Consider the following 23,781-nt stretch of genomic DNA (forward strand, 5'->3'; position numbering starts at 1 on the left):
CTAGTCTTCACATAAATACTCACTACATACAAAAGATACACTATACATAGTATTCATACATACCTTACACATGTTTGCACAATAAAAACTTATGTTTGTTCAGAATTACATTTGGAAGCATTATTTACAAGACATGACTTCTAAGTCAAATATAGGGGACCCAGGTACAAATCCAACTTCGATCTATGTCATTTTAATACTATAAATTTTGATTTTTTGAAAATTGACAGTACTGTTTGATAAGAGGATTCATTTAAGTCTTCTAACTACCATATCATATTATTTGTGCTTTATTTTTCAGCAGCAAATGAAATCATGGATTTGCTATCCAGGTTTGTCATCAGGAACATTCCATCATAATTTTCCAGTAGCAAATTTCTGTGTAGCAATGGCAACATATGCAAGAAGGTCTGAGACTGTGGGCAGGTCTTCCAGGAATTAGTACTTCTCTCATATTCAACAAGATTCATAAAACAAATTTATGTTCATATTATATTTTTATAAGCCCAGATGCATGTATCTGGCCCTTTGTGACTTTTATGTACCCAGGGAGAAGTAGGCTTAATAATAATACTAACAATACTGTTCAGCATTTCTATTTCTAGCATCTTTATAACATGGCACTAATTATAGGGAATAACATTATTCCATGTTTTGTGAAATTGTTGGCTCTACATAAAATATTTTATTAATAGATTTTCATCATATCTGAAATTGAAATCATTTTCTATGTCAGAATAAATATGGCTAGTCAGTATCTCTTTTCTATCCAATCTAACTTTTTCAATTTGTATACACAGTAATTTTCATGGTCTTGCTACTTCTCTTTGAATAATACTGAGATCACATGAAAGCTATCATTTTAAGTATCAAGGAGATTCAATTATGACCCAAATTACAGCATGTCTTTTTGCTTATGACAAATTTAGAATATCTGGTAAGTAGGAGAAATATGTTTGAATTTTGTTTGCTACACTTTATATTACATAACACACAATTATTTTAATCATTTTATACTTTTAAACCCCATTTTATTCTAAAGCACTTTCTTATATCATAATATATGAAAGAATGACAAAAGTAGCAGAGGAACTGGTGTGATGTTCCATGGGAGAGTGTGCAGAATGCATAAGGCCTTGAATTCTATCATTATCAGCACACACACACACACACACACACACACACACACACACACTCACCCTCCACCCACAGTGATATAGTACATTATGTGCAAATGTGGATGTTTGTTATTAGAAGAATGTTAGGAATATTAGAAGTTTGTTATTTTAAACATAATCAACTTTTTTTTTTTTTTACTTAGACTTCCTAATAATCAAATAAAAAAGAGAAGCCACATGGTGTTTGTGAGAAGAAACATGAACTTAACTGCTAAATAAAAATTTCAAGACATGATTGATTTGCACAGACCTGCACTAAGGTCCCAACAAAATACTTTAGAAGCCACAATGGGAATCACTGATCTCACATTCCAGGTCACCAAGATGAAACTAAGCTGCTTGTCTGACACTCCATCTTTCACAGAATGGGGAACCCACAAAACAATGCTAACCAGTTTATCACTTTTACCCAGTCTGCAAGGTAAGAAATTTTGAAATAAAGATCCATTTCTTTCTTTTTATTTATTTATTTTTTTGTTGGTCCTGTTCCGTCTAAAAAAATTATCTTTTTCTCCTTAACTCATAGGAACTCTTTCTATTTATGGAAATGTTTTCCTATTATAGAATAAAATTAAAACCAATTAACACCCATACATTATAATTTCCTCCTGTGACACATATTCAAAAATCTTCCCAAAATGATGATTTGACTAAAGTAATCAGCGAATTGCATTTTTAAAATTTAGAATGAGGATAATTTATCTACTATGTTCAACTTTGTAATTAAGGGAATTTAGAAGATAATATTTACTGAAATTGCAAACAATCAAGCTATTATAATTTTGCTTATAACTCATTTCAGCAGACGCTCTCAGTTTATTATCTTGAGCCAATAAAAAAATACTAGGTATTCGCATGTTAAGTTATGAATTGTGAAGCAAAGCCAAGTAGTTAACAAAAATAATCATTCATTGTGTCATATAAGATTTGACTCTTTCAGAAATTAAAAATATACTATTGAATTTCATATGCCCATATTCAAGTTTTGTCATGTCAAAAATGATCTTTTATATTCTTCTTTATATTTTTGACTAAATCATCTCAAAATTTTTTTCTAATTTTTAATTTACTTATTTGAGAGCAACAGACACAGAGAGAAAGACAGATAGAGGGAGAGAGAGAGAATGGGCGCGCCAGGGCTTCCAGCCTCTGCAAATGAACTCCAGACGCATGCGCCCCCTTGTGCATCTGGCTCAAACCGGGGTCCTTAGGCTTCACAGGCAAGCGCTTAACTGCTAAGCCATCTCTCCAGCCCAAATCATCTCAAATTTAACTATTACAATATTTACAGGAAAAGATACGATGTGAAATTAGTCCTATGTGTGTGGCATAACAAATATTCAGTCTTGAGCCGGGCATGGTGGCACACGCCTTCAATCCCAGTACTGGTGAGGCAGAGATAGGAGGATCACTGTGAGTTCAAGGCCACCCTGAGACTACATAGTGAATTCCAGGTCAGCCTGGACTAGAGTGAGACCCTACCTCGAAAAAACAAAACAACAACAACACCACCACCACCACCACCAACAACAACAAAAAAAAAAACAAATATTCAGTCTCTGTTGCCATTTCTTGGTACATAATTCTGAAAACCCAAAGATATTTTTCCTAAATGACAGGAGTGGCTTTTGTTATTTCCAACCAGCTCTTTAAGATAACCCCTTGGTTTCTGTTATTATGTGACATAAGTGAAGTAACCAGAGACCAAGAAGACAGATAGTTAGAACTTGTGCCCTTTCCTACCTCCTCTCAGGTGGGAGGGCATGGGGCTGAATTGTAGCAAACCCCTAGCAATGAGGTTTGGCAGGTCTTGAACTGGCCAGCAGATCTACATGCTGGGAGGGTGATATGCTCAGAGAAGGTGCCTCTCTGCTCCGCATTTATGGAAGTGAACCTGATTCTTCTGCCGTTGATGCTATTTTCCCTGGATTCTGTACACCTGAAATAAACCCTTTTCCCCCATAAGCAGCTTCTGGTTGGCTGTTTGTCCAGAAATGAGAAACTGCAACAAGTGGTTCACCATATAGTTCCAGTACCCAAAGTGTTTTCTACTGAGACACATTTGAATATGAATCATGTGGTTTTCATGGTGTTTGAAAGAAAGACAAAACCCGTAAATATTCTTCCTTTGAAGTAAAATAGACCTTGTTTTAATTATTTCGTGTTTCTAAACAAGCTGAATATTTGTGTTCATTTCTCTTTCTTTTTTTTTCTTAGTAAAAGGGATGAATGGAGATGCTTTGAAATACAGTACTCTTTATGTGACATACAAGTATTTATTGGGCAAAAAGAGGACTTTCACATTTAATGAGCTTTAATAGAGCTATAAAATTTTAGATGCTCAAAAGAAAATTTGTTTAGGGTTTATTGGCTCCATAAATAAATATCACTGAATCATATCATCTTATGACTTCACTAGCCTGTATATAAATATGCTAACATCTTTAAAGGATGATAGATATTGAGTACCAAATAAGTTGATTGGAATTGAGTTGATATTCAAAAATAACCTTCCACATAGGAAGAAACACACATATATCAACCACCCACCCACATGCATGTGTGTGCGCACACACACACACACACACACACACTCCACTGTTAAGGAAAACATACATTTTCAGGTTAACCTAATTCAACATTTTGCCTTTAGATATTGACTTACATGTGAGAATTTTTTTGTTGCGGGAAGCCCAAAAGAGTGACCTTTTTTTTTACCAAGAGAAACAAAGAGAGAATTGGCCTGCCAAGACTTGCAGCCACTATAATTGAACTCCAGACACTGCACCACATTGTGCACATGTGAGACCTTGAGTACTTGCACCACCTCGTGTGTCTGGATAACATGGGATCTGAGGATGCAGACATGAAGCCTTAGGCTTCGCAGGCAAGTGCCTTAACCACTAAGACATCTTTCTCTCCAGCCCCATGTTACAATTTTTGTAATGATTTAAGAATTGATTTAATTGATTTAAGAATTGTACTTGCATGAAGGTTTTATGAAACAACTGCTCAGCACACCATGAATTCTTTCAACCCAGAAGGCTCAGACAGGAACTTCCTTCCCCATCATCCATTCTCCCAGGTATTCTGACAGTTGGATCAAGCATAAGGCTATCCATAGGACCTGCTGTTGGTCAGGAGTTGTTCACTTTGGGCTTTTCCTGAGCCTCCATGTCAAAAATTGCGGCCCTGAAATCCAGTTCTGGAATCCAGAATTGAATGCCCTTAAATCAATCATGCACCCCAAACACTGCTCTTCCAAACTTCTGACCTCTTTTCTCTTGAACAAATGTCTATAATTTTGGACTATGCAGACTATAACTTTAAATTTTTTTGAGATAGGGTCTTTCTGTAGTCCAGGCTGACCTGAAATTCATCATGTAGTCTCAGGGTCACCTGGAGCTCACAGAAATCCTCCTACCTCTGCCTCCCTAGTACTGGAATTAAAGGCATATGCTACTATGCCTGACCCTATGTAGACATTTTCATTTTTGCTATAATTTCTCTGTGTTAGAGTAGTGGGTATTTTCAGTGTCCTCAATCTGTTACTTTAATATTTGGACTCCATAAAATCAATAGAAATTTGTACAATGGATACTCAATAATAAGTTATATAAAATAGAGTTTAATTTTGATTGTAATTGTTTTTATTATTTATTTATTTATTTATGCTAGAGAGAAAGAGGTACATAAAGAATTGTCACTCCAATGCCTCTAGCCACTGCAAACAAACTCCAGATACATGTGCCACCTTGAGCATCTGGATTATGTGGATACTGGGGAATTGAACCTGGACTCTTAGGCTTGGCAGAGAAAGCAAACACCTTCACTGTTAAGCCATCTCTCCAGCCCTTGCAACTGTTTTTACCAAGGGATTCATGTTTCTTAAATAGATAACAAATTAATATGTTTTAAAACTTAAAATGCAATTATAATCTAGGTTTAATAAGCATCGATGTGGTTTTGCCCATGTGGTGGAATTTGCTGTAAGGTGGACCCATTGAGTCACTTTGTTGGGAACTCTTATCCTTATCAAATCCTGTAGATTAAAAGCACATCAAACAAAAATACATGGTATCCTTTTTCATTAGTTTTGGCTGCAATTATGAGCATGTTTATTTGGATGAATTATGGATTGATTATGTCTCCTCAAATGTGTGTGTTGAAGCCCTCATCCCCAGTGGAGTTTGAAACTGCCCCTATACATTGGTAGTTAAGATTAAATGAGGATGTATTACTTACTTTACTCATTGCTGTGAACACGTACATGACAGGAAGCATGCTAAGGAAGGAAAGGATTTATCTGACATATTGATTTGAGGAGATACATTATGTCATGGCAAGGCAGGCATGTCAGTAGGGGCAGGAGGTTGGGTGGCACACTGCATCCATTAAGGAAGTTGAGGACAAACATGAAGTGGGGCCAGGCTACAAAATGTTAAGGCTTTCCCCTAGTGTCTTACTACCTCCAGCAAGCCTTCACCTCTGGAAGGTTCTAGAAATATCCTAATCAGAGCTTTCAGCTAGGGCGCAAATACATAAGCATATGGGAGACATTTTAAATTCATACCATCACAGAGGTCATAAGGGCAAGGCCCTAATCAAATATAACTTGTGTTCTTATTATATCAGGAAGGGAGACTGGAGAAGTTTTGCTGGTCTCCTTGTCATTCTATGCAGAAAGAAAGGCCAAGTGAGGAAAATGAGAAGCAGGAGTAATCAAATCAGAGCTTCTTAACATGGGATACTTGTTCTCCATAGAACTCTCATCCTTCTTCAGAGACTAATTCCCTGTCACCTTGCTGGAGTCTGGTATGGCAAAAGACACCTAGTAGTTCACAGTGGCAAAGGGATCTGGTCTTTTAAGATAGTCTTTCAATCTCCCTTTCTGTTGTTTTGTTCCTATCTTCACCCACACTTCTTCTGATGCTTATTAAGCTACTTCAAAGCTTGTAAAAGATCAGCATGGTGTTGCAGTATTTTTTTTCCCTTTTTCTTTTTTGACATTGAACGGTTAGGATTTGGTTAGTATTTATTATTGCTGTGTAGTAGATTCCTCCAAATTGAAGAATGGAGGCTCTGGGGATTCAGGAAGTCAAGTCTGGGAGACCTGAATCTTAAAGGTCACACATCCACTCCCCAAGGTTATGTTAGTTACAAACTGAAACATCCCTTCCTGGGAGAAGAACAGGAAGGAAGTTCTAGAGACTCAGGAAGTCAACAAGTCTGGGAAAGGGTTCCAAGAACTGGCCATAAGGCTATATAAAGAGTAACATGTGCTTTGAGCGAGAGGCTCTTTCCTAAGGTGCTGCCTAGAAGTGGTGTGGAATGCTCCAGAGATGCAATTTCAGGTGATGCAACTGATTTTGAATAGAGGCAGACATTAGGAGGTCATCCATCATTCAGGAAGGGATGGTACTTCTCATGGTACAGCTGAGTTTGTGTCATCTAGTGGATCTGGAGACAACTCCTCACCCTTCTCTGTAAGTAACCCCAATAAACTCATTGGTTCATCAAATTTATTTTGGTTTAATTGTCCTTTTGTCTGGGAGAAGACATATGTTTGCATTACTCTAGGGAAAAGGTTTCCCAGGATACTTATTTTGATGAAAGCAACTGCCAATTGTTTTTCTGCTAACCAACTCCTAAGTTGGCATGGATAACATTCCTTTCTCTACATTTTTTCTCTTGAAGGTTTACATATTTTTTTTCCAGTTCCTTAATGAACTTGTTTGTGAAATTTAAAGTGAAAAATAATTCCAGGCACATATTCAATCCTCCCTCAATGCCTTCTATTATAGCTTGAGACACAATGATAAGTTTGATGCTTGTTTTCATTTTACTTTCTTCATGGATATTAACTTTTGTTTAGTTTTGTATTTCCCATTTCTGGCAGTTTTATGAGAATAAGACCTTATTTTTACTCATCATCTCTTCCTCAGTGCCTACCAGTCTTGATATTCAGAGAGGTTTCAATAATGAGTTTAAACATAACCAAAATATTTTATTTATATATTTGAGAGAGATAGAAAGAGGTAGAGATCCATGTACCACCTCATACACCTGGCTTCATGTGGGTACTGTGGAATCTAATCTTGGTCCTTTGGCTTTGCCAGCAAGCACCTTGACTGCTAACCCATCTCTTCAGCCCCTATAATGAGTTTTTGAGTGTTAGAGAGATGGTTCAGTATTGAGAAGCATTTCCCAAGAAGTGTGGGGGCTTGTAGAGGACTGAGAAAGCACTAGAGCCACACAAATAGTTGGGTATGTGCACATGGGACTGTAACAGTCCCCATGGGAAGCAGACAGGAGAAGCACCTGAGCTTTCAAAAGAAAAAAATCAGAAAGTTCAGAAAGGTAGATGATTTCAGTTCAAATAAGAACAAGTAGAAGAGTGATGGAGAACACCTCAATCCACTCAGACCTCCCCAGGTGAGCATACCCCACCTCAGGCAAACCCAAGCAGTGCAGAAAGGGAATATGCACACTCATACAGCACACACAAATACACACTCAGAATATATATGTGCATACATACAAACATGCAAAAATTTGTTATAATAAAATTTCCTAGATATAGAGATACTTCCTAGGTTTTAATGACTTACCAAAATTATGTTGTTGTTATTTTGAAGTAGGATCTCATTCTAGCCCAGGCTGACCTGGAATTTACTATGTAGTCTCAAGGTGGACTCCAACTCTCTGTGATCTTCCTACCTCAACCTCCTGAGTGCTGGGATTATAGGGGAGCACCACCATGCCTGGCTTCCACAATTATTCTGCATATAAATCTTACTTTCCTTAAACTAATTCCTCTTGTCATTTATGTTGATTTGATCTCTGAATTAATGACCAATAATGAAATGAAAAAAGCAGTAATGATATTTTTATACTTGTTGATTTGGAAATGGAATTAGTAAAAAAGCATTTTATTCTGAGTTTTTAAAAGTATTTTACTTATTTGTGTATTTTTTTATTCATTTTCAAGCAGAGAGAGAGACAGAAAGAAAAGAGACAGATAGGGAGAATGGGCATGCCAGGGGGCTGCCAGCCTCTGCAAACAACTCCAGATACTTGCATCACTTTGTGCAGCTAGCTTTACATGGGTACTGGGAAATCAAACCTGGGTTTTAGGCTTACAGTCAAGCACCTTAACCTTGGAGCCATCTATCCAACCCTTAAAAAGCATTTTAAAACTTGGAGTTTCCCTAAGCACACTGACCAGTTTCATTCACATAGCGTTATTCCAACTGGATCACAAAATAATATATTTTTAAAAAACATATTTATTTATTTGAGAAGGACAGAGAATGAGACAAATAGAGAGAGAGCCTTTGGCCACTGTAAATGAACTCCAGATGCATATGCCACCTTGTGCCTCTGGCTTAAGCGGGTACTGGGGAATCAAACCCGGGTCCTTAGGCTTCCCAGGCAAGCACCTTAACTGCTAAGCCATCTCTCCAACCCACCAAATTATATATATACATATATATATATATATATATATATATATATTGAGGTAGTGTCTCACTCTAGCCCTGGCTGACATGGAATTCACTATGGAGTCTCAGGGTGGCCTCAAACTCACAGCAATCCTCCTACCTCCACCTCCCAAGTGCTGGGATTAAAGCTGTGAGCCACCACCTTTGGCTAATAATATTTTTGATTCATATTCTAAATATTACATGAGATTTTAATCTATGCTAGATATTAAAGTCTATGATGTTAAAGATAACAATCAACTATGCAAAACTATCATGAAATCTACCAATAGGGTATATAACTTACTTTAGAAAATAAATTACACCCACATAATAACTGTATATGTATATATATGTATAGGTGTGCTAAGTGTTTTTATAAATAAGATAATCTACCTAAGCTAGTCAGTTTATTTTAACATAGGATTTCACCACAGAGCCTAGGCTGGCCTCTAACTCAGCATCCTTCCACTTTAAGTTCGGTTTCTAGCTCAGTTTAAATTTAAAAAGATTACCAAGGATTAAACTGAGATGAGGCAAAATATGTTTAATGCTTAAAGGTAATCATATCAATGAAAATTTCTGTTTATCTTGTAATGACATCATAGAAAATTTGTTTATATTTTATGAAATATGAATTATAATTAACAAAATGCACATGTTACTCAGGAAACACAATACCTGTCAGTTTAAAAGTAAGGGGCTGGAAAGATGGCTCAGCAGTTAAAGTACTTGCCTGCAAAGCCTAAGGACCTGATGACAGGAGACAGAAATCAATTCGGCAGTCAGAGCCCCAAAAGCGAATGGTATTTTTATTCCTTGACTAAAAGTGGAAAATGTCACTAGGCTTGTAGCAACCTGGATGTTACATCCTACAAGAAAGAACTCTAGATTAAGCTTCCACCCTTCCTAGAGGACAGAAACTGATCCTTACCTAGGATTATGGGCAAGCTGTAAAATCAACAGTACCTGCTGACCTGGTCTTCCTCACACAGCCACTCCCATAAAAAAACAAAAAACAAAAAAACAAAAAAAACATATCTGAGTCTCAAGGTGGGCTTCTCAAACCCCTCTTGCCTCTGGGCAAGACCTCTACCCTTTTCATTCATGGGTCTTCTTAAACCTCTTCTTGCCTCTCTGACAAGAGCTCCACCTCACTTCCTTTTCTTAGGATCCAGGCTTAAGCCCCCTTCTCTTTGTCCTCCTAAAGCTTTAAGCTGTAATAAAAACTTTCTGAATCTCATCTTCTGGTCCAGGGATTTCATTCTTCGAATTCATAGAAGGATCTTGGAACACCCCAAATTATTGTTGTATTGCTATATAAGTAACCCAAAATTCCTGTATCACCAAGCTTGATTCCACAGTACCTACATAACAACAGATGTACAAGGTGGCACATGCATCTGGAGTTTGTTTTCAATGGTTAGATGTCCTGGCATACCCATTATTTCTCTTTCTATCTGCCTATTTTTATTTCTCTCATATAAGTGAATGAAATATTGTTTAAAAGTACATATGAGGTTAAGCATGTGATACTGTGCCTCTAATCCCAGCACTCAGAGGCTAAACTAAGAGAATGATGAGTGCATGTAAAACCTAGCTGACATAGAAATCTGATTCAGAAAACAAACACACAAAATACCCAAAAGGCTATGGATTAGCTCATGGTACAGCTCTTTCCTATTATAAGCAAAGCCTTGGGTTCCTTCCCCAGTACTACAATATAAATAAATAAGCAAGCAAACAAATAAATAAAAAGTACATGGAAAAATGACCAATTATTTTTAACTGAATCTGGTATCCATTTTTGTATTAAATAATCTGTTTACTATTTCTCATAATAGTGTTTGAATGAAAAAGCATATAAAGGTTTACTTACATTTCATGGCTTACAATAGAAAATCTAGATATTATCTAATAACATTTGACTTCATTACTTAGATTGATAGTTAAGTGATAACTTGATGAATTTTTTGGAAAAAATCACTGTATTTTGTACTTACCTACAATGTCTGTCATAAGGCCTACAATACTTTCATCCCCAGTAATCCAAGGACGTTTTCCAACCTCATGACCATAGGCTCCCCTGAAATTGATAAAGGACATAAACATTTCTTAGTTGTGTGTGTGTAAGTGTGCAATCTTCTTTTTCAAATATCCACTTTAGAAGTATGATGTTTCTAGAAGTTATGGTATGTATGGATATATAGTGCCCTCCACATGTGTTTGAGCACATGGTCCCAAACTGATGGCACTGGTTTGATAGGTTGTGGGTCTAGTTGGAGAAATTGAGTCGCTGGGATAGAACTGGAGGTTTAACTCTGGTTCCACTTCCTATCCTATCTCATGGACCTAATCTTCTGAACTGTAAGGAAGCAGCCTTGTGTACCTGCTACCTGAACTCCACTGTATGTATTCCCTGCTATGATGGGCTGTATCCGTAAACCATGAGTCACAATCAATTGTTTTAGTTGTCAGGTAGGTGGTAATAGTGAGTAGTAAAGCAACAAATAATATTGAAATCATTACATCCAAGGATACTATTTTAAAACCAATATTTTACTGTCTTGCCATTTATTTAATTTTTTTGGTTTGATATTCTGAAGATGATTGCATCACTCTATTTGTTGCATACAAGTAGCATTGGTATTAGATCATACATATATTTTTGGGAGCTGGAAACCAAAGTAACTGCAAATTGAATTTTAAAGTATAGCTACAATCTGTCAATGAAATAGAAGTATATAAAATGACTATGCTCATGATAAAATTGTATGCAAATAATAAAGTTTAGTAGCAATTTTTCACTATGCCTTGACCTGCATTGTAGTAATTGATTAATCATGTTCCAATGTAATTTTATTATTCTAGTAAATATCCCAGGAGGCATAAGAAAATACAAAATATATTTCAGACTTTAGAAGTTTTTGTCAAATGAGGAAGACTAATACTCTTGAATAATATGAAAGAAATTAAATCAAGGTACATGGAGAAGTGTGGAGTGTTGTTATATATGTGTGGTTTTAGCAGCTCTGAACTTGATTCTTCATAATCCAAATAGTGTAGACTAGAAACAAAGGATCAAGCATGTTCTTTTTATCTAATGGATATCTGGCTATAAATCTACTCACTGAAAGTGAGTCATCTGGCAGTGCTGATATGGGACATGCTGTCATAGGGGTGTGGGGATTGAAGGAACTGCGGCCTGCTGTTCAGTCTGTGTTTCTTTTTCAGAACACTAATACTCTGATCCAAGCCAATTCAATGCTACTAAAAAAGATTCTGAATGCTTAACAATTAGCTTCTATCAGATTCTAAGATGAGCCAACTGTAGGTCTCTACTGCTAGGAGACCACAAATATTTGAATAGGGACTAATTCTCCACATTTGTGAAAGTGAAATAGGTGACAATAAGTACGTTAAAACATTACTAGGGAAAATAAATAAGGTAACGTACAAGAAGAGATGGATGTATAAGTACCCTTTTGCTGACTCATCTTTCCTAGTGTAAATCTAATGCTAAAATCCTCCTTCATCAGCATGTGGTGCAGAGCACAAATTTTAAACTAATATTTCCATTACCATATAAAGTAAGATGAAAGAAGCAATGAGACTTTGTGTGGGAATAAACATAGACTTAAGGAGGGGACACAAAGAGCGAACTCTAGTTATTATTATTCATGTTGTTATTAGATAGCCTGCAGCTTGCCTCTTTCTTGACTCTCAATATAAATGCTAAAGACAAAAATCATTATCATTAAATGGTAGTTAAAAGCAGATACTTGGATCCTTTTTTATTTTAATCACACAGAGCTCCATGGCCTTTGCTGATAGCACAATACATCTTATTACATTTAGGTAGTAAAATTCTATGTTCTGCCTCAGAGAATTTATATCTTAGAATATTATGCCACCTACTTCTCACTCTGGTAGACACCACAGTAATAATCTTTAAGGATATGTTTCTTCCTGTAATGCTTTTGGCAACTCTTTCCCTTTAAAATATCACACACCAAGTCTGTTTCCTCATTTTGTCAGCCTACTAGCCCCGGGTAGTGAAATGTATTTAGAAAGTGTTATCCAAATAAACCCAAAGTAAAGTGGCCTGTCATTAGGAAGAGTTGATGCAGATTAAAGTGCAGTTATAAACATATGTATTAGAACTAAGAAAAATGCTAGCATCCAAAGCTGTTGAAAAGTCTTAGCATTGCTGCAGACTTTACCAATGTTGGGAAAGAAAAAAAAAAAACAAAAACATGAAGAGTTAACTCAGTTAACTCATTACTGCAGCATGAATCACTGCCCTGACTGAGGTGTTTTGTGAGATGTCTATGAGCAGTATTTGCTCATGAAACTAGATTGCAGGATATAAAATCTAATTAGGAAGTTAATAGAAACTTGGATCCTCTTTAAAATAGGGCCATATTTTAACCATCCTACAAAATGAAAAGTGGCTATACTTTTAGAAAGCTTCCCCAATAAGTAAATAAATAAATTTCCAGTCTTCCTTAATGATATTTCAACTTTTTTCCACACTCAATTGAAGGCTAGCTAACCGAGCTGCGGAAAATCTTCACTTTCATATGCATGGGCTCCCTTTTTCTTTAAAGGAAGAAATGCATAATTGAATGATACTACTGGAGGTCCTTTCTGCTCTGTACGTCTCTGTCTGCATCATCAATGCTCTCCCTCTTGGCACACACACTGCTGCATAAGGCATTGCTTTGTTCCTGACATGAAATTCAGCAGGCTGCTTTCCTCTTTCAGTAGTTCTACTGAAATAGTTACTCTCCTCACAAAAGTCCCTAAGAAGACACCTATGAACAAGAGGAAAAAAAAAGTCATTTATTGAGAAGGTGAGACAATGCTATTAACTTAAAATATTGTAGTTCTGCTTTTGGGTATAATTTCTATTTCCCAATTTAGAATATGTTCTTACATGTTGATACTACTCTGCCTTCTTGCTGAACTTCACATTATGACTATTAAACTGTATAATTCTCCTAAATTACCTATGCTATTGGTAGATATTCAACATAAAATATTTTCTTCAAATCCCTTATAGCCTACCCTTTCCCATGTACCCATATGGTTGAAGTATATTATTGCATCATATTATTATCAAACTTTTTTGAAACAAAGTCATGCTATATAGCCCAGGCTGACCTTAAATTCACAATTCTTCTAACTCAGCCTCCTGAGAGTTATCATTAAAGGTATGTGTTACCATGCCTACCTTTGTTTCATAATTGTTATATATCAAATGTCTAATTACTATAAAAGATTTTTATTTCAATACACTGAAATTATCTACATGATTTCATTTTGTAAAGCCATATATTCCTATACTGCTCAAAATGTTATTAATCAACTTTAGAAATCTCAGATGAAAATGAAGGCAGTATAACAATAATGATTTTCAAACAACTATAGAGGTTAGAGCTCTTAAACAAACTTGATTTTTACAATTCACCCTGAAATAATTGGGAATTACAGAAGAGAAAAAATTTGGATATTCTAATGCCTAATAAGATTTTTTGCTTAATCTTCACAGTGCCAGTATGAAGAGGTGAGGTGCTTATGAAGCAGCTTAAGTCATAAGAGTCAAGATCCTTGCACCATTTACACAGCAAGAGGCAGTGCCTGAAAGGAGAGCAGAGCCTTCAGCAGACACCAAACCTGCTAATGCCTTTATACTGCAGAATTGGGAGAAAATAAATTGCTTTTCTTTATAAGTTATCTATTCTCAGGTATTTTGTTAGAGCAGGAAGAAAAGACCTTGGCAAGTCCTAAAATATCTCTAAGCTTTAAAAGCTCAGCACTTAAACATAATTCTCAATGTACTTCTATTTTTGATTTCCCTCTAGCATTAGCATCAAAGATGGTAGCCGTAGAGATTATTAGATTAGGCTGTATTATGATCAGAAATGGTTTATGTTGCATGTAAGTGTGATAAGAATCATATCTACAAGAGGCCATAAAGGGGAAAACTATGATATTCATGACCTAAAGAGAGGTTCTGATTTTATAGTCTCTGGATGGCTTATCTTGATATCTATGTCCCACAGTGATATCTTGCTTGGTGGAAGTGCACTGGCTTTTTAAAAGTTATTGTTAAAATGATACTTAAAAAATATTTCTTTTGGGTTGAGGAGATGGATTAACAGTTAAGGTGCTTGCCTCTGAAGGCAAAGGACCCTGGTTTGAGGCTCCATTCCCCAGGACCCATGTTAGCCAGATGCACAAGGGGGAATATACATCTGGAATTCATTTGCAGTGGCTAAAGGGCTGGCGTGCCCATACTCCCTCTGTCTCCTCTCTCCCTCCCTCTCTCTCTCTCTCTCTCTCTCTGTCTCTCTCTCTCTCCTTGCAAATAAAATTTTGATAATAATAAAAAAAAATTCTGTTGCAAATAGGCAACTAGCTGCAGGATGGACTATTGTTTCATAGCTGTATAGCTTTCATAACCAAGGAAACTATCAGCAGAGTCACACACCTTGCAATATATGAGAAAATCTTTCTTAGCTGTACTTCAGGAATGTTGTGTGTTGGCTCATATTGATTGTCAACTTTCATGGACCGAGCATCATGTAGGAAATTAAGTTCTGGACATTCCTATGTGGAATTATCTTATGCCCATTGAAGTAGGAGACTCATTATTTGTAGATGGCACTATTTCATAGCTAGAGTCCTTAACTGAATAAAAAAGAGAAAGCTAGCTGAGCACAGTATTTGTCAGTCACTCTCTGCTTTCTCATGAGGCACTGGAGGTGGCCATCTGCCTCAAGTTCCCGCTGCACTGCTCTCCCCTCATAATGGACTGTAACCTCAAACTGTAAGCCATTTTTAACTTCTTTATTCCTTAGGTTGCTTCTTGTCAGGTCATAGAAATGAGAAAACCAAAACTGCCAATCAGTAATGAACAACACTCAGAAGAAACATAAATGGTCAATGAATATTTTTTAAAGTGTTCACATCCTTAGTCACCAGAGAAATGGAAAATTAAAACTGCCTTGAGATTCCCTCTCACCTCAATCAGGAAAACAAATGAAAACTATGCTAGAGAGGATGGGAGAAAGAAAAATCCTTATTCACTGCAGGTGGACGTGTATACTGGTGCAGCCTCTATAGAAATCAGTATGGAGTTTTCTCAAAAAATTAAAAGAGAACTAGCATATATCCCAGATATAATACTCCTGGGCATATACCCAAAGAACTATCCTTCCACAGAGATACTTTTACATCCATATTTACTGATGTTCTATGCACAAGAGCAAGGCAATGGAACCAGCATAGATGGATGGATAAGGAAAGTATGGTTCATATACACAAGAAAAGTTTCTAAATAAATTAAATTGAATTTACATCAATAGGAAAATGAATAGATTTTGAAATTATTATAGTCAGTAAGTAAACCCAACCTCAGACAGATACTGCATAATCCTCATTTTTATTTATTTACTTGTGAGAGAGGGATAGAGTGATAAAGAGATAGGGAATGGGCACAACAGAGCCTCCAGGAATTGCAAACAAACTCCAGACATATGTGCCACCTTGTGCATTTGGATCATGCATTTGGATCATGGGGAATGGAACCTGAGTCCTTTGGCTTTGCATGAATGTGCCTTCACCACAATGCTCGCTGTCTAGCCCTGGATCCTAGCTTGTTTTTAGTACTTTTATTTATTTATTTGTAAGCAGAGACAAAAAAATAAGAGAAATAAAAATAATGGGTGCGCCATTTCTAGCTGCTGCAAATGAACTCCAGATGCATGTGCCACCTTGGGCATCTGGTTTTACATGGGTACTGGGGAATTTAACCTGGGTCCTTAGGCTTTGCAGCCAAATGCCTTAAACACTATGCCATCTCTCCAGCCTTGCATCCTAGCTTTTAATTGTGTGTGTGTGTGTGTGTGTGTGTGTGTGTATGCGCATGCGTGTGTGTGTGTGTGTGTGAGAGAGACAGAGATATGTGAATATGGTTATAAATAAAGAAACTAGAAAGGGGTCCATGGGAGGGAAAATTAAGGAAATGGGGGAGGGTAATAAAACACATGTGGCATGAAGGCAGAAAGGGGACTTTTGTGGCAGAAGAGCCTAAAAATGTAGAGAGATAGGGTAGAAGAGAGGAGCAGGATCAACAATGATAAATTTTGTTTTAAAATGTTATAATGAAACCTATTAGTGTGTATGCTAATTTAAAATACATGGCTTGCTTTGACCCAGAATCTTCCATCGTTCACAAGAAAGGAAGAGACCTGGCTTGAGTACAAGCCTGGGAGGAGAGAAGTGAGAAGGGTTGAAGGGCAGCCAAAAGTCTACATAACCAGTAAAAGCAAAACAGCACTGGGAGGTCCCAGGTCCAGAGGAAAACTGAACATAGGAAGGGGAGAGTTAGTACAGAAAGGGAAACAGAAGGAAGGGAAGCAAAGGAACCATGCATCTATTAAGTCCTAGGTCAATCATTTTAAAGAAAATCTTCTGCCCCCAAATCAGTTTTACACAGAAACTTTAGCGGAACTTAAGGAAAGGTTAAAAAATAAACCAAAGTTCTAAAAATAAATCAAGCTACCTTTGACCCAAAGTCATGAGGATGATGAGCCTCACAGCCTGAAGGCAGTTTCAGTTGCCATGTAACAGGGCACTGCTCACTAACATCCATGTGAAAACCCCACAGGGCTTCCAGGGTTTCCTGTGGAAACCCCAAAATTTCCCTTTTGCCTAGATATTTGGCCAGCCTGTCCTTTAATTCCAGCATTGGGGAGGCAGAGGTAGGAAGATTGCTAAGAGTTTGAGGCCACCCTGAGACAACTTAGTGAATTTCAGGTCAGCCTGGGCTACAGTGAGACCCTACCTTGAAAAAACAAAAAAACAACAAAAAATCCTTTCACCAGCTAGTATAATCACCTTTCCCCCATTAGTCTCTGTGATGTCAATCAACTTGTAGATCCTCATCAATGGGAACTGAGTTAGTTCTCAGTTGGTAGAGGAAGATTTCTTCCTAACAGATTCTTACATGGAAAAGGCCAGAAGTGTGTTTTCAAACTAAATATTTTGGAAGCAAAAATAATAATAATAATGAATGAACAATTTTGGATCAAAGATGGAGATAAAGAAGAGCAAACAGAAATACATCTATGCAGCTGAACCATTACTGGAGTTTGACTGGGCCTCCTCAGCTTAGACAAAGAGGAAAAACATCAAAGCAAGCTGGGGTCAGATAGCGTTGGCTTAGAAAAAGCCTCTCATTCAGTTATCGTTGTCTGTAGCCTATCATGGCAACTCATCTAAATTGTTTGTCTCATGAGTACTAGACAGAAAGGCTTACCAAGTCTATGCCACTAGCTACTGCCACGAAACAAGCACAAAAGTGCAATGTGACACAGAATATGCTAAAGCAGAGAGTCACTTTTCTAAAACATAATTTCAACCTCATGACAATCATAATTGAGTCCTTACTGACTTCAGATTTGAAGGAAATGGATAGAGCAGGAGGGCAGCACCTTTGAATATCCAGAGAATAAAAATGCAGTGCCTGGCTACTTGACTATCCAAGTGCCAATGACACAATTGAAGGTTAAAGTTCATTTAATCTAATTCTCTGCTTTTTCTTACATTAAGGCCAAAAATGACTGTTAACCATTTTTATTAACTATGACCCTCATTTATTACATACTAAAATCTGCTAGCCCAAGTTGCTCCCAAATGTGGTGACATCTATTTTTCAACTTATGCATAAAAGTCATATAGATGAGGATACCACATAATTAATAAATTATACAAACTTTTCTCATTATTGCATCAATTTGAGAACTTTCATCTTTAACTCGGAAATTAAAAATTTTACAGACCTTTCAAACAGTCCTGGCAGTTATCATTAACATGGTCAGAGTGAGCTGAAGAGCAGACATAGTTCCAAGAATAAACAACCAGAAAATGAAGATCAAAAGCCTCAGAAAACATTTATTTCTATGAGAAGCAAGGGTACTGTTCCAGCCTTCGTACTTAATCTGTTGTCTATTTTGTGAAATTTTGTTCCCTGATTTTCAGGTGTGGTTCTTTCTAATACTGAATTTTCTACTTCTAATGACCACAAAATATTGTTTGAAATATTTTGGTTATTTAAAATATTTAACTGCTTTAAATTTACAAAGGAATAAAAATTTCAGGGCTGGAGAGATGGCTTAGCGGTTAAGCACTTGCCTGTGAAGCCTAAGGACCCCGGTTCGAGGCTCGGTTCCCCAGGTCCCACGTTACCCAGATGCACAAGGGGGCGCACACGTCTGGAGTTCATTTGCAGAGGCTGGAAGCCCTGGCGCATCCATTCTCTCTCTTCCCCTCTATCTGTCTTTCTCTCTGTGTCTGTCGCTCTCAAATAAATAAATAAATGATTTAAAAAAATATTTCAAATACCTATTTCTAATTTCAACTTTATCTGTAATGATTGTGGAAAGATGAAAGATAAGTAAGATTATGTTACACTCCTAAGAATATGAAGCAAATGAAAACAGATAAGTCTACAATGTTTACTCAAGAGGCTATAATTGGAGGTTAAAAAACAGGTGCCCAAGTACAGTTACATAAAGGTATCTCATGTTCAAAAAACCTATTTTATAATCAAGTATTGTATTTTCTATAGTAACTAAAAGACCCTAAAAATGTCAAGCAGACAAGAATGATTAGCTATAGAAGTATCAATTATGGGCTGGAGAAATGACTTATTGGTTAAGGCATTTACCAGCAAAGCCAAAGGACCCAGGTTTGATTCCCCAGGACCCACGTAAGCTAGACGTACAAGGTGACACATGTGTCTGGAGTTTGTTTACAAAGGCTGAAGGCCCTGGCACTCCCATTCTCTTTCTCTCTTGCTTTCACAAATAAACAAAATAAATAAATATTTTAAAATATTTGAAAAAAAAGAAATGTCAGTTACCCTGAATTGATTAATCCACATTGCTTACTTGTGTGAAAATATTGTGTGGTACCCATCAGGATGTACAGTTATTGGTATAAATGAAGAGTTTTTAAGTTTTAAGGAAATAGATACGTGTCTTTAGAAGTAGTGACATTTGGGAGAAATGATTCCCATGGCTAAGAAGGATGGATTGTAGCAGATAGGTAGAATGAGGTGAACGATTAGCAGTCAGAAGGATGAATGTATCATTGAATGCATGGAGGGGAAGTGGTGCTCCTGTGAGAGTTCCTCACAGGGAGGGAGCTTTAGCAGCCAAGCTCCAATGAAGCATTTTCTTCTCTACCTCCAGTCTTTGGGGGGAGAAGTGACATCCGCATCACCCAGCCTATTGTCTCCTCAACAACCTTAAATTCCATTTTTAAAATTTTTGTGTTTTTTGTAACCAGAGAGAGATAGAAGAGGAACATACCAAGGGAATGGGCCCTCTAGCCACTGCAAACAATCTCCAGATGCATGTGCCACATTGTGGGTATTGGGTTGTTAGGCTTTGCAGGCATGCACCTTAAATGCTGAGGCACCTTGCCAACTCTTTCTTAATAATTAAGTACAAAAATGATGGTGGCATATGACAAAGAATTGATATGGGAGAGGTACTAAACTGATATCAAACTAGAAGAGAGACTAGTTGGAAAGAAGAAGGGATTCAGGGGAGGGACACCTGGGGGAGTGGGTAAGGGAGGTGGTCGGTGGGGATTATGATCATGGTATATTGTCTGTATTTATGGAAGTTGTCAATAAAAAGTTAAAAAAATACTTTTCATTGTAAGCTTGCCATTTCATCTTATTTTGATCCTCAATTATAAAATAATTTATCAAACTACGATAGGACTCTAAAGCATGATTTTCTAAGGTTTCTCTCTGTGTTAAATTTCAAGGACTTCACTCCATACCTCTCCAAAATGAGACAAAATCTGGTGAGTTTTAAAATTCTTATGTCAGATGTAGAATTGCACCATTTAGAAAGAATACTTACATTTTGGCCCACTTCTCTAGTTCTTCTTCCAGGTATGTTTTAACAAGTTTTGGTTGGAGGCCAAGAGAATTTCCCAAGAAATAGATGGCATGTTCATCCTTATTCACTAAAGATAAATCAACTGAAACAGAAGAAAATACAAAATGTGCTTATTAAATTAATTAATACTTCTCTATTTGGCATTGTTAAACCAGCACAAACAATTAACATAATTAACTCCAAGAAGGATAATTAATACCTTGAAGTTACTCCCACAGAAAGCATTGGGTTCTCTGAAAAGTAATTAACCTTTTGTTCTATTATATTAAAAAATAACTTAAACCCTCACAGGCAAATGTGGCAATCTCTCAGTTTATTGTGCTACAGGAAAAACATCTTAATTAGCAACTAATTCCCATAGATAAATAGCCAATGGCAATATGGCAATGATAGCAAGAGTTACAAACATATTTTAAAGGAAATGTAATACCTTATCCCAATTGTATTAGGTTACTAGAATCTAGACAAACTTTAACACTGAATTTATCAGTATTGTCGATGTGGGAAGTTTCAGAAAGTTCTGAATTACCTCAGATTTATGCCCTTGGTAATATATTTACACATGTGAGGATAGTGTCTATATATAAATATATAATTGTAATGGGGTGCTTGAGGTACAAGAAAGTCCTTGAACCCCAAATATTAGGTTTGTTTCTAATTTTTATCAAAGAATTGAATAAACATAAAGACTGAGGAAGATAATTATTAAATTATTATATTTATTGAGGGAAGTACATGGCCCAGGAAAGGTAACCATGTGGCTAGAGATCCTAGGAGGGCCTGGAAAACTGTGGAAAGAAAAGAGAGAAAAGAAAATTGAAGAAGCTCCCGCCATGTGGTGAGCTAGGACCCATGTGGAGAGGAAGGGCTAAGGGGCCTTCCCCTCTGCTTGACCTGGTTGGCCCAGGCCCAGCCAGTGGAAAACCTCAACCACAGCTTAAATTTCCAAGTGGTCAGGGAACCTGACCTTCCCTTGCAAAGGCATTTATAACTTTATAGTGGTGGGCTATATTCTGGCTCAGGTGAACCAAAGGGACATCTGCTTGGATAGGGCTAGGGGCTCTCTCAGGAAGAGGCTAGCCAGTCCAGACACTAAGTTCCAGGGGCCAAACTTTACCAACTACAAAGTTATAATCCTATGAAAGACTTCCCTCCCAGTGGGGTCCCGGTTGTGTGTGGAAAAACATGTCTAGGGAACTAGGCAAGAGATAAGAAGTCAGATCATCTTTGATTTCTAGCTAGTGCAGACTGTCCTCCCTTTTTGATCTTCAGGGGTCCAGTCACCCTAAAGAGTACTTACATTTTAGAAAGTTCTGAAGCACATCTATTGGAGTTATGCCCTTTGTAATGTATTTTCACACATGCAGATAATGCTAATTTACATAAAGGTAATGACTATTCTCTGTATCTACTTCTCATTTAAATAAATCAGAGCATTGTTGATTTGTCTTTTCTTACAGCTTTGAGTTACTTGCAGGACTGAAGTAATTCATGTGTCTAAAACTTTAGTCTACAAATGGCCAAGTTTACAATAATAATTATAAAGCATTTTGTTTATCCCTTTATTTTGTGTGCAGAGGGGTCATTATTTTTCCCAATCATTCACTGGAATCAATGAGGATCACACCTGTCTCCACCTTCCTTTACTGAATTTTGAAGACTTTTGAGAAGAAAAGCACCCTTATACATACTATACCTCATTTTAACTTGTATCTTTCAAACCTTACACAAGACAAGAGGTGTCAGTGTTGCTCATAATTTAGGTTAAAACTTGTTAGTGGAGGGAATTTGGAATTCTGGCTGCAATATGGATATTGCTAGCTACTATTTGACAATTACAATTGCAAAGCAAGTGGACATGCTTGAAAATTTTACATAGGTATAGTTAAAGTATATCTACGATAGAGAGTAGCACTATTAAAAATAACCCAGCATTGTAAACTGGGGCAATAAGAAAGATACCTGAAAGATATCCCAGGAACAAAAATCTACACCCAATATGGGGCCAAACAGATGCAAAATAAGCACCATTAAAACACTTTTCCTTTTAAAAGGATATACTGTTAGGGTGTCCTGTTCACATAGAAGTTCCTAGGGAAGTTTTCTCCCAAGATCAACTGCCCAGGTTTTAGGATATCACTGTATTAATTTTCCAAGGTTGGGGAAGGGGTAGAGGGAGGCAGCTACTGCTGGAGTTGGTGGCAGAATTTGGTAGTATTCATGTGATGCTGGTTTTGTAGGCACGTAAAACGGCAAACATTACAGGGCCATGGGAGCTCCCACCCAGACTTCAACAGAAAGCCTAGGAGGCTACACAGTGTGTGAGAGGTTCAGAGTCCCAGTGGGTTATCTCTGAGAAGGCAGTGCCTCAGAAAGTTATGACATGTTTGTCAAGAAAACCTCTGACAGTGAGGAGAGCAAGCTTAAGACAGAGGAATTGTGAGCTACAGCTGACAATGGCTGCCCAGCTCTGTGGAGCTCATATCATGACACCATTTGTCATGGTTGCTGATCATAGTGCTACATTCTTCTTTAGTTTTGTATTTTTTTCTTTTCTATCTTTAGGGTCTCACTATGTAACGCAGGCTGGCCTCAAACTGTCGATCCTTCTTTTTCCCTCAGATTCCCAAGTGCTGGAATTATAGGTGTGTATAACCATGTCTAGCCTGACTTATAGCACTCACAATTTTCCTTCATGAGTTTTGGACTGGATTTGATCCAATCCTTTCCCCTCACTTTTATTTTTGTTGTTGTTGTTTGTTTGCTGTTTGTTTTCAAGGTAGGTTATAGCTCTATCCCAGGCTGATCAGTAATTCACTATGTAGTCTCAGGCTAGTCTTGAATTCACGGTAATCCTCCTACCTCTGCCTCCCAAGCGTTGGGAATAAAAGCATGTGCCAACATGTCAGTTCTCCCATTCCAACCTGTCCCTTTTACATTTCTACCTTCTGAAAGGACAAAGTTCATTCTGCCATTTTATTCTAGGCTCAAAGTGAGAGTTAGCCTTGAGTATTAGAGATTTTGGACTTGAACTTTTGAACCATACGGAACTGTGGAGAATTTGGAGACAATCAGAGATGGACTAAATACATTTCACATTATGAGATGGACATGAACCTTGCGGCCAGGAAA

General features: G+C 37.1%; 1 protein-coding gene across 1 annotated transcript in view; it reads right to left on the bottom strand.

Annotated features, from left to right (window-relative positions):
* The window catches only part of Kynu (kynureninase), a 139,326-nt gene that overhangs the window by 89,625 nt on the left and 25,920 nt on the right, over positions 1-23,781 (bottom strand). Inside the window, exons 3-4 of the mRNA XM_004651814.3 lie at positions 20,611-20,731; positions 10,666-10,748 (exon numbers count right to left, since the gene is read on the bottom strand). Of these exons, the coding sequence (XP_004651871.2) occupies positions 10,666-10,748; positions 20,611-20,731 (204 nt within the window). The remainder of the gene's footprint in view (positions 1-10,665; positions 10,749-20,610; positions 20,732-23,781) is intronic.

This window comes from Jaculus jaculus, chromosome 4 (assembly GCF_020740685.1).
Source record: "Jaculus jaculus isolate mJacJac1 chromosome 4, mJacJac1.mat.Y.cur, whole genome shotgun sequence".
In the NCBI taxonomy this organism is placed as follows: Eukaryota; Metazoa; Chordata; class Mammalia; order Rodentia; family Dipodidae; genus Jaculus; species Jaculus jaculus.